The sequence below is a fragment of the Emys orbicularis genome, chromosome 4 (genome assembly GCF_028017835.1).
Source record: "Emys orbicularis isolate rEmyOrb1 chromosome 4, rEmyOrb1.hap1, whole genome shotgun sequence".
In the NCBI taxonomy this organism is placed as follows: Eukaryota; Metazoa; Chordata; order Testudines; family Emydidae; genus Emys; species Emys orbicularis.
Window position 1 is genome coordinate 94272095 of NC_088686.1, and position 12397 is coordinate 94284491.

The 12397-nt window shown below is 37.4% G+C and overlaps 1 protein-coding gene across 2 annotated transcripts in view; it reads left to right on the forward strand.

Annotated features, from left to right (window-relative positions):
- DNAJC24 (DnaJ heat shock protein family (Hsp40) member C24) overlaps positions 1–12397 on the forward strand; it is a 58105-nt gene that overhangs the window by 36033 nt on the left and 9675 nt on the right. For both annotated transcript variants that reach the window (XM_065404179.1, XM_065404180.1), the window contains exon 3: positions 6257–6395. In XM_065404179.1, the coding sequence (XP_065260251.1) occupies positions 6257–6395 (139 nt within the window). The remainder of the gene's footprint in view (positions 1–6256; positions 6396–12397) is intronic.

Genomic DNA, 12397 nt, shown 5'->3' on the forward strand with positions numbered 1-12397 from the left:
ATTTGAATAATTTCACTCTCACATACACAAACTCTTCAACAAGCATCGGAAATACTTATTCCAAAATATCTAGGATGAGATACCAGTGAAATATCACCATTTTGGCAATCATCTGTAATAAAGTAACATACAAAGGGAGTAGCAGCTCTTTTCCAAATTTGAACCACCACCGCTCAAGAGAAATTTCTGTTCCTGAAGACTTTTCTCCCGATTTTATTTGATACCCACACTTATCCTTTTCCCGATTTTATTTTATACCCACACTTATCCTCTATGTACAGGTCAGCTGGATGTGTGTGATGGTTCTCAGGGGACCCAGAACGTTATCATCTCCTGCCTCCAGCGTGAGTGGCCTATACCTTGCTGGGTGTCTGCTCCCCAGTATCACCAGCCCTTCAGCCACTCAAGCACTCTCCTCTAGGTTATGCCAGCCATGTCTTTGCTTGCAGGTTAACAGTAGGTACATCCCAGTCCCTGATTCCTGTTGAATCATCCCCCTGTGATATACAGTCCCTGACACTGGCTACTCACAAAAATCCCAGATCCTCTGCCCCCAAGAAAGCAGTGTGCCCCAGATTACTAGTTTTACCTTAAAAGCCACACAGCATTTCTGAGTGCTTATAATAAAACAAAAGTTGGTTTATTTTAGAGAGAATAAACTTTTAACTAGAAACGAGAGACTGGAAACGAATGGTTAAAATACAAAACAAAATTTATAAAATGTGAACCTAGATCTACTCTTATTAATAGTTACCTTTCCTATCTAATAAAGTACGTCCCCCGCCACCCCGAGTTCAGTAGGTTGCAGAGCTAGCTGGCTTCACAGGAACCAGGATCCCATTTTTCATGAGAACATCTCGCTCTTCAAGATGTCTCCCGAATGAAAAGATCCAGAGGACCTCTAGCTTCTCTGTTATACTGAAAGTTTTTTTTGTTCCTGTTCATAGATAGGGCAAACCCTTGTCTTATTGTAATGTTCCTTTTTGTTGTTGTTGTTTTTGTTTTGTTACCTGTAAGTGGTTTTGATTGTTTGCAGGTGCCTCCTATGGCTTTCCATTGGAAGTCTTAATATTGTGCATGTCTAAACAACTGAGCTTTGCATTGCATCCCTGGCTAAATCGGGCAAGCTGACACCTCCCCCTCCGCAAACAGACCATCACCAAGATACATTATTCCCTGGTGACTAATCTGTCTGTAAAGCATACTTTCAGTATAAATACACCATTCCTTAAATTTTACCCATACGTGCATTTCATAATGATTATGAATCTTGACAAGTTACAAGCTTTCTGTAAATACCTTACCTGATGCATGATATTTATCCATATAGCGTAAGACATGTGTTTGGTATAGTGAGTTTGTCAGGTCTGAAGTGAGCGTTTGCAAAAAACAGGGGACCCTTTGCTAAGGAGCCTCTGTGACACAATATTTTACAGCACCACAAAAGAAAATCACTTTTTAACAGAAATATTATAAAACTGAAAGTAGTTCTGCATGTGCAGCAGTAGCACATTCAGGTGACCATGACTGTATGTATGTGATTATATAAACCATACAAATACCATGTATTAAGTTATCTAAATCTATATTGTAGAAAGTGTTGTTTGTTTGTAGAGATTAAGGGTTATAGGTTTGTTTTTAAACAATAATGGATCATTTTATTATTCCTAATCAGATAGCGACAAGTTTAAAAAAAATTAGAATTATGTTCATTATCCAGCAAAGAATTATCAAAATATTCTCTGCTGCTGCTCTTGTGAACAATTTTCATTGGCTTTGTGGCTTTATTTTCTGGAATATCTACTTCTACCACTGTCATAATTATTTTAGGCCAGTTTGATGTGGTTGAAAGGATGGTCAGTTTACTTCCTTGATAAATTGATTTCTCCCACTCATTGGTTGATGTACTCCTCAAAAGCTGCAAATTTATTTTCCATCAGCCATGATTTCACTGTGAAGGAGTAGTGGAGGAACCAGTTTTGTTTGAGTCTTCAATATTCTCAGCAGGAGAGGAGCCAATTTTCTTAGCATTGTTGTGAGCAATCAGTTATTAATGACTGGTTTGCTTCCTCTCAGAAATCAGGATCTGCCTACATGTTCTTCAACAGACAGTTAAAGATGGCCTCTTGGCCAATAAAAAGGTAGGATATTCTGGGCAACAGGTTTTATAATGAATTGTGTTGAAAGCTTTTGTCCTAAATATTTTCATGGAGCGATGCCATGAATTCAGATCACTGTTTAAATTTCATTGTACTGAGTGATATATTAGATGTGTGTATGCTCCTTGCATATGGCTGGACCTATCTAGTACTTCCAAATGTTCCATTCATTTAAGTATAAGTTTGATAGAAAATGTATTACAGAAGCACATACTTATTCCAGAAGTAGTAAAGGCTAATGAGATATTTCAGTTGTGAAAGCTGTCATCATTTATGTGGCTTTTTTCCCTTAAAGATTTATAACTAAACCATTAAAATGGTTCCCTTGGGATTGAAACTTGGAATAGAAAATCTCCATCTAGGAATACATTTGCACGGTTTTAAATTTACACAGCACTAAACATAAGAATAAGATCTACCTCAAAGAGCTTACTGAACAGTCTAATATTTTTACCATTTTTCAGGGAAAAAATTGATCTAATTATCCATTTTCAGTAATTATTTTCTGCATGTATAACTCAGACAGGTATGATATAAAAATATTATAGCAATCTACATTAGTCCATAATGTAATCTAACTACTTTAACATTTATCAATAGTTACCGTATATACTCGTTCATAAGCCAAATATTTTTGGTAAAAAAGTGACACATCAAAGAGCGGGGGTCGGCTTATAAATGAATCTACCCCAAAATTTGATGATTTTAAACTCTATGGAATCATTGAATTGAATATCTAATACATTGTCGTTTTGTTTACCTGGAGCGTCTGCAGGCATGGAGCCCCTCAGCTCCCTGTGGCCGCGGTTTGCCGTTCCCAGCCAATGGGAGCTGTGGGAAGTGGTGCCATGTTTTCAAAAATAAAACAATGTAAAATTTTGGAGCCTGCAAGTCCACTCAGTCCTACTTCTTGTTCAGCCTTGCAATCCTCCGAGTGTGACCCCCCCCTTAAAAATTAAAAACACTTGTTTTATATATTTAACACCATTATAAATGCTGGAGGCAAAGCAGCATTTGGGGTGGAGGTTGACAGCTTGCGACCCCCCCATGTAATAACCTCGTGGCCCCCTGAGGGGTCCTGACCCCCAGTATGAGAACCCCTGACCTAATACAAGTATTGTAGTGCAATCTCTTTATCATGAAAGTTGAACTTAAAAATGTAGAATTATGTACAAAAAAAACTACATTCAAAAATAAAACCATGTAAAATTTTGGAGCCTGCAAGTCCACTCAGTCCTACTTCTTGTTCAGCCAATTACTCAGACAAAGAAGTTTGTTTACATTTGCAGGAGATAATGCTGCCCGCTTCTTGTTTACAATGTCACCTGAAAGTGAGAACAGGTGTTCTCGTGGCACTGTTGTAGCCAGCGTCGCAAGATATTTACGTGCCAGATGCGCTAAAGATTCATACGTGCCTTCATACGTCAACCACCATTCCAGGAGACATGTGTCCATGCTGATGATGGGTTCTACTCGATAACAGTCCAAAGCAATGCAGACAAACACATGTTCATTTTCATTATCTGAGTCAGATGCCACCAGCAGAAGGTTGATTTTCTTTTTTGGTGGTTCGGGTTCTGTAGTTTCTGCATCGGAGTGTTGCTCTTTTAAGACTTCTGAAAGCATTTTCCACACCTCGTCGCTCTCAGATTTTGGAAGGCACCTAAGATTCTTAAATTTTGGGTCGAGTGCTGTAGCTATCTTCAGAAATCTCACATTGGTACCTTCTTTGCATTTTGTGAAATCTGCAGTGAAAGTGTTCTTAAAACGAACAACATGTGCTGGGTCATCATCTGAGACTGCTATAACATGAAATATATGGCAGAATACGGGTAGAACAGAGCAGGGGACATACAATTCTCCTCCAGGGAGTTCAGTCACAAATTTAATTAACACATTATTTTTTTAACGAGCGTCATCAGCATGGAAGCATGTCGTCTGGAATGGTGGCTGAAGCATGAAGGGGCATATGAATGTTTAGCATATCTGGCATGTAAATGCCTTGCAATGCTGGCTACAAAAATGCCATGCAAATGCCTGTTTTCACTTTCTGGTGACATTGTAAATAAGATGAGGGCAGCATTATCTCCTGTAAATGTAAACAAAGTTGTTTGAGCGATTGGCTGAACAAGAAGCAGGACTGAGTGAACTTGTAGGCTCTGAAGTTTTACATTGTTTTGTTTTTGAGTGTAACAAAAAAAATCTACATTTGTAAGTTGCACTTTTAGGACAAAGATTGCACTACAGTACTTGTATGAGGTGAATTGAAAAATACTATTTCTTTTGTTTATCATTTTTACAGTGCAAATATTTGTAATCAGAAATATACACTTTGATATCATTTACAACACAGAATACAATATATATGAAAATATAGAAAAACATCCAAAATATTTAATAAATTTCAATTGGTATTTCTATTGTTTAACGGTGCAATTAAAACTGATTAATCGCAATTAATTTCTTTGAGTTAATTGCATGAGTTAACTCCGATTAATCGACAGCCCTAATGTTTACTAAAAATACACATTCTATAAGATAATCATGTGTGGACTGCAACTATGCCTAGACCATATTTTCAGCAAGCTTCAAGCCAGCCTCTAGTTTTGAATGTACAGCTAACTGCAAAGGAATCCACACATTCCACACACAGCAAAATCCTGCATTTATGCACATTAGCTTCTTGAATTTATAGTTTTGGTGAACAGCCGCTTTTGCAGGCACAATCTGTTATGTGTAGAAAAGTGAATGTGAAAACAATTGAGCTCAGAGATGGGGAACATTTTGCCCTTGTGGTCCTTTCTCCCATTGTTGCATTGAAGAGTGGGGAGGAGGGATGTTATCGAGATAATTCACATCAATACAAATGATAGATATGTGTATGAGTGGGCAGACTCTAGTAGCAATGTTCATTTTGAATTCTTAGCGTATGACTGTGAAGGGGGGGGGGGGAGGCAGTTGTTTTAAGCTCACATGCTAACAGTATTCTCTTCTTCCAAAACAAACTATAATTGGAAATATTTGTTCTGAATTCCACTCTCTCTAACGTAGCGTTCACTTGTGATACAGGTCCTCCAGGTCTAAATATCTACAGTAGATTCAGGTAACCAAACTAATGTTAGAGTACGGCAGAAATATAATGAAATAACCCCATTCTTATAGTGTTATAACCTTTGTCCCATTCCCCCCGCCACCAGCCTACGAATTCTTTCCTGTAGTTGTTTTTCTTGTGTTGGTTCTATATGAACAATTAAAATATCAAAAAATAATATATTCCTGAGAACGTATACAAAGAGAGAATTCACTGAGCTATTTTTCAATAGACATTGGAACAAAAAAGAGAGACTGTGCTATTTCACATGAGGAGAACAGACATTTTTAAAGTGTTTTTGTTTTATTTTTTGCCTTTATACGTGATTTATCTTATAGCCTTGTCCTCAACTAACTAAAATGACACATTTAACTAAAATGACACAATTTTGTAGCCAGTGATCCATGACATTAAATATTTGGAAAAGCTATTGATTCACTGAACTGAAAAAAATTAAATATGTTGAGGCATAGCTTCAAAAATAGAATTTCATTTATTGTAAATTATAGTTGATCTTACATATTTTTTTTTTACTATTTAAAGTACAAAAACCAAGTACATCTATAATAAAGCATTCAATTTATTTGCGATTAGTCTGTAACTAAACAGTGGTCCTGTTTTTTAAATGTAGCCAGATGTAGTGTTAAAGAAAAGCAGCTTGCACCTAAAGCATTTCCCCTTGTTCCCATGTCGTATTCCTCTGCATGTACCTCTTTCTGTTTGCATTAGTCATTCTCTCTAGGTAAATTGTCCATAAGACCAATGATTCCATTAGCAAATTATCCAGAAAATGTTGTCAGTGCACATTGTGACATTTTGTGCCACTGGTGGATTTGCTGCTATTCCAGTGGTCTAATTAACCTGGCAGTTATCTCCTGTACCCAACATTGTCATCTCGTTTTCCTGGGTTCAGACCTCCTCCTCCTCCCCCACCTTTAAATGAATATCAGATTTACTATTGATTCCTCCCCGCTCCTTTTTTCCCCCCCTTCCTTTTGATTGGCAGTATCATCCAGACAAACAGAGCGCAGATGTGCCAGCAGGAGAAGTGGAGGAGCGTGTGCAGAGGTTCATCGAAATTGATCAAGCGTGGAAAATTCTAGGGAACGAAGAGACAAAAAAAGAGTATGACCTACAGCGCCATGGTAGGTTCCTGCCGAGGAGTGCTGGCTGTAGTGGCAACAGCTCTTTAATGCAGGGGCTGGAATAGTAGTTAGATAGTATTTTAAGAAGCTGCTTGTTTCTGAACCAAATGTTTTATTTGCTCTTGTCCTACTTTCATATTTGGATATGTTATTGATATTGATAAATACACATACATTAACCAGTAAAAATATTGAATTACTTCCAGTGAGGCATTAGGTAGTGGTACTTCTAATAATTTTAATAAATATAGAATTTAGACTGTAATTATGTAGTTGAGCCATTCTTTTTATCATTGCAGCAGTTTCAGTACATTTTCTTAACTACGTCAAGTTATGGCCAGTACTATATTTTGTTGGAGCAGTTTAGATATAGGTACTGAGTAATTTATGTCTAAGATACAGTATATCATATGGCTTTATAAACACTTCAAAATTATTAAGGCACATTCTTTTTTGGGTGTGTGTATTTTAGGATAGCTTTCATAAATCTTCTCTAGTACAATTACTCTTTATGAAGCAGGTTTATAAATAATATTCCAGTAAAACACATTAACTAGGCAGCTCCAGCATGCATTTCTTTTTATACATCTCAGAAAATAGCTTCTTAAAACAGCGACAGGCTGTTGTGAGAAAGAAAGGGGGGAAATGTAGGTCAGGTCTGTCACACATGGGCTACCATTACATGAAGTGATAGGCTGTCTTTCTGTTCTGGCCTCAGGATAGGAGTCCCTCAGCCTTCCATTAGAACCTTCAATAAATGTATATCCACCCTACATGTTAATGGGGGGAGTCAATAATAGAGTATTGCCCGTGGGGAAAACACTCCGTCGCGCTCTGCAGTAACACACTCTGGTCCAGCATTGACGTGTAGCCACCACCACTTTTCAATGTGTCTGATAAAAGCCCACTGTCTCTGCAGCTTATTGAATTCCCTTCCATTGTACATTGGCACACCATCAAACCTTTCTCTCTTGCACTGATTTTAACTCCCCTGCTGCAAAGGTTACCAGAACTTTATTTGAGAAACAAAAGCTTAGTCATAGTAGCAGATATACATCATTGTACGATAAGAAGAAAGATATACAGTGCATAGAAGTTTATTTTCAGCATGAATTTCTAATTATATTTAAATATATCACGTTCTCAGACAGTGTGTAAGCATTGAGGGGAAGGTAAAATTTGAAAAAGAATAGCTGAACAAATGATTTTCAAACTGGATTTGTGTTTTTTTTTCATTTAAGCAGTATTATGATTACATTGAAATGACCTATTACCTCAGCGCTATCCAAAAAAGAAAAGAAAAAAAAAGCCTGATTTAACTTCAGAATAGGAATTTCTCATAACTCTCATAACACTTCATTATGCTTTTAGATTTTTACAGCACTCTTGTCACCCACTGTAATAACTACTGCATGCTTAGGTGTGATGAAATTAATAAGAGTTTCAGCTATAAATCTTCATTTTTATGTATGTGATGGGTTTAATTTAAAGCCTTAATGTATACCACAGAATTTTAATATACTGGGCTCAATTCCACCAGTGCAGTCAGTGGAATTACATCAGGAATGAATATAGTATATTCTGTCTTCCTGTGGTGGCAGCAGACACAGATTGCTTTTAAGTAGCTTTGTTTTTAAAGCATCTTAGCGTGAATCAAAGGTGTATTAATGTGTGTTGAGATTATTGCATCCAAAGTTGTTGTTCTAGAGAGTTATCTCAAGAGAATGTAAAGAGACTTAAAAAAGGAAAACAAATTGTACATTTATTATTTATATGAACCTGAAAGCTCCTTTGGCACTCCCAATTGTGTATCATGAAGATTATGCATTTTAAAATATAAGGTTCTGTTCACACAACACTGGTGTGATTCAAATAAAGTTGTGCACAGGATGTACACTTCCACTGTCACTTTGAATTTCAGCCACTTCACAGTAAGTTCATTAGCAGCAGAATGGCAGTGAAATTGACTAGAATCCTGTTCTCTGAATTGCCAGTACAGCACACTTCAGAAATAATGATTCTGATCAATAATGGACACTTCTGCTAGGGCAGGAACAAAGGGGAAGAGTTATGAGGAAGAGTTTGGCTCAGATACTTATCCAAATTTATTTGGTCTGGAAATCTTACAAGAACTGCCTTTTTTGTATGCTTTGTGAAAATTTCACTAACTCCTTGGAAATGAAATAAGAACACCACTTTTTCATAATATTGAATCTTCTGCTTCTAATCCTTATCAAAAGCATGAAGGAGAAGGAAAAACGCGCATTATAGTTTACCTATTAAAAAAGGAACTTCTTTCCAGATCTGGTCTAAGATTCGTTCATTTCTGATCATAACTCCCCTTCCTAAAAGATTCACATTCAATTAGTTTGAGAGGCTAATCTGAATTAGGCTAAAACTCCATTGAACATCCCAACCTTATATACAGTACAAATGCTCAAATCCAGCTAAGTTGTTGGTGGTAGTAGTTACCAAATGTTACCATTTGACTGGTGGTTTATGTGTAATGGGTTTGATTCCCATGGACATGTGTCTACATCACAACATATTTGACATCCTTGAATTGTCCTGTATCCCTCTCAGAAGTTGCCCTTCCAAGTTAGGGTTTATGAACATATGGGGAGCGTACTTGCACTGCTGCCCTTCTATGTACCTGTACCTATTCTATGTCTGAAGGCTTTAAGTCTCTAGGGATCTCTGTATGATACTTTTTCTGTGCAGTAAATTCTCAAAACATTAGTTTTTAAACAATGTGTAAAGGTGAGGAAGTCGCTACACACCCCGTTGTGGCCCAGTGTGATGCTGCAGGTATGCCCCACCTTAATTTCCCCTGTTTTGGGTGGCTGTAGGTTCACTTTAACAGCCTTGGGGAAAGAAGCCAACACACACTAACAAAAGAGCATTTCCTCTTTCAATAAGACTTTAGGAAAGGAGTAACTACGGTAGATAAATCATAAGGTCCTCATCTCAGAACCCCGGTTCATCTCTCAACTTAAAGTCCACAAAACAAAGCCTTTGGTTAGGCTGGTCTCCTAGAGCCTGAGAGAAAACAACCATTACATACTGCAGCCTACATGGCTACATCTCTCTCACTCAGCTTCCACTTCCTGTTTATATAACCCTAGGCCAAGGCAGGGTCTCCTTGTTTAGGTTCTGAAGTGTCCCTTAAAGGAGCTGTACACTCCTTCACACAGTGCAGAGCAGCATAAAAAGCAAAAATATACAATATACAACAATTTCTATTTTTTTAATAGAAAAGCAATTCTGAAGAATTCTTTTTTTCCCTTTTAACTTAAACAAGTTAGGCTCAGCATGCCTAAGCCTCAAAGCTTCTAGCTTCATAAATTCATGGAGAATAGGTCTATCAATGGCTATTAGCCAGGATGGGCAGGGATGATGTCCCTAGCCTCTGTTTGCCAGAAGCTGGGAATGGGCGACAGGGGATGGATCACTTGATGATTAGCTGTTCTGGTCATTCCCTCTGGGGCACCTGGCATTGGCCGCTGTCTGAAGACAGGATACTGGGCTAGATGGACCTTTGGTCTGACCCAGTATGGCCGTTCTTATGTAAATAGCTTAGACTTACAAAATGTCTACTCTTTGGAGTGGTAAGATTTTCACATAAATTTGTGCTCAGATGCAGACTCAATGACTTTGCTATAGTTCTGCAGTTGAGCAGATAAGCTCCAAAAGAATATTAAAGAGGATTTTGGAAAGCTTTTGTAAAATTTAAAGAAAAATGATTAAAATCCTGTATTAACCAAGTTAGCCAAGTTTCCCTTATTTAGAAGGACTGATGAAGTGCTCAACTGTCGGAAGGATTCTTGAACATTGAGTTTAGGGTTTCCCAGATAATTGGAAAAAATAGCTGGTTATAAAATATCCTTGTTTGTAGTTTAGGGCTTCACTTACGGTATCATCACTTTTAAAGTTTCAAAACTGTCCCGGGGGGTACTCTTTCTCTCAGCTTTGTGCAAATCCCTTTGTGTGAGGTGGAAATACCATAGTGGTGGATGGAGATTTAGAAAGGGAGTCTTACACTGGTCCAGTTGTGAAGAAATGCAGAACATTTAAAGAAGAAGTAGTTTACCTTTCATTTTTTCATCTTCTTGTCACACACTCATTTTAGTTAAGGGTTTTTTGAAAATGAGCACTCTTCCCTCATCCCAACTTTCCCTTCTCATCCTACATTGAAATCATAATGCTGCGTTTGACATCAGAATGTGGATGCAGAGCTGATTGCTACAAGAGTAGCATTACAACTTCACTGCAGGATCAAGCAGGAGAAGCAAGAGAGAAGTGCCTATAAAAATGCTTTTAATAGCTAGCACAAGTGGCAAAGAGAACTCTGACTAGCATATGACAAGAAAATAGAGATATTTTAATATGGTGTATTTTTAGTTGTTCCCTAGTATGAAAATCCCTTTTAAAAAAAGCATAAGTAAAGCTCAAAAAAGCCTTTTAAAACCAAAATAAAGCTTCAAGCACAGCCACAATGTGGCAGGCCCTGTGGGACTCTCTGAAACCCTGCAGTTTGCCTGGCAGGTATACCACTCTTTAAGTGACAGCACTGTACATTGTATTTCTGGCTAAGGATCTTAAAATTGTGGAACTTCATGGGCACTCAGTGACTTAAGGGATTGATAATGGGACACAGAGAGCCTTTTACCACTAGGTCGTTCAAAATCCAGGCCATGTTCATAGTGGCTGTAAATTAACCCATTGGTGGTTGTTTAGCCTGTGTGCAATGAGTTAATCTCATTCTAGTCCTAAAAGCACAAGTAACTATTCACAGCGGTACCTTAAAGACTAACAGATTTATTTGGGCATAAGCTTTCGTGGGTAAAAAACCCCACTTCTTCAGATGCATCCACAAAAGCTTATGCCCAAATAAATCTGTTCGTCTTTAAGGTGCCACTGGACTCCTTGTTGTTTTTGTAGATACAGACTAACACAGCTACCCCTCTGATATTCACAGTGGTGTCTCTTCCTAATAGTCGCAGTTTAGGTCAGATTTCAATGGCCCATAGCGACAGAACTAATTTCTCAGCCACAGAAATGATTTCTCCCTCCAGAATAGAGTTATTACACATTAAAAGGACTGTGCGGTGAAGCTTGTTTTTTCCATTGCCTGTACTGTACCTGTGAATAAACAGAAGGGAGACTTCTTTCTCCCAATTTGGCAATGGAGTCAGTCTTGCAAGTTGCTGAGCACTTCCACCCTGATCTAGCAAATCACTAGGCACGTGCTTAATTTTGAACTCTTGCATAGTTCCCTTCGAGTAAGGAGGTTCACACACATGCTTGAAATTAAGCACATACTTAAATGTTTTCCTAGATCAGGGTCAGAGTGCTCAGTGCTTTGTAGGATTGAGTCCTGCATTTACTCAAGCAATTTTTATAAGGTTTTGCAAGTTAGTCTTTATATCCATAATTAAAATACAAATTGTTTTCATTTTTTTGTTAGCTTGGAAGCTTAAAAAGGGTAACTTTTAGCATATTAAATTGGTTGAAAATCGGTGGATGGAATTTTCAAAGGGACCTATATCCCAGCCTCTAGTACTTTATGAATTAGTGTCCAGGTTGCAACTTGAAAGCTTGACCAAATATATGCATATAATGTGAAAATATTTACTTGCTACACATCAGAAGCAATGAAGGAGATCAACGTTGTTACCTCTTACATCATACCACTGTATTAAACTATAGTAGTTTTGTTTAAAAATAAATATTTAAGAAGCAGTGTTTTATCAAAAACATGGGATATTACATTTAGGAACAATTCTCAACTCTCACCCTCCTTTCCTCAAAACTTTTACTGAAATCATGTTTATGTATTTTGTAACACGTCCTAATGTTTATTTTAAATTAAACAGACTGCTGTTTAGTAAAAAACCATAGTAGTACTTGAAAAAGAATAAATATATGGTGTACTTAAAAAACAAAACAAAAAACAAACAAACAAAAAACAAAAACAAAAAAACACAAAAACCTCCGCCTCT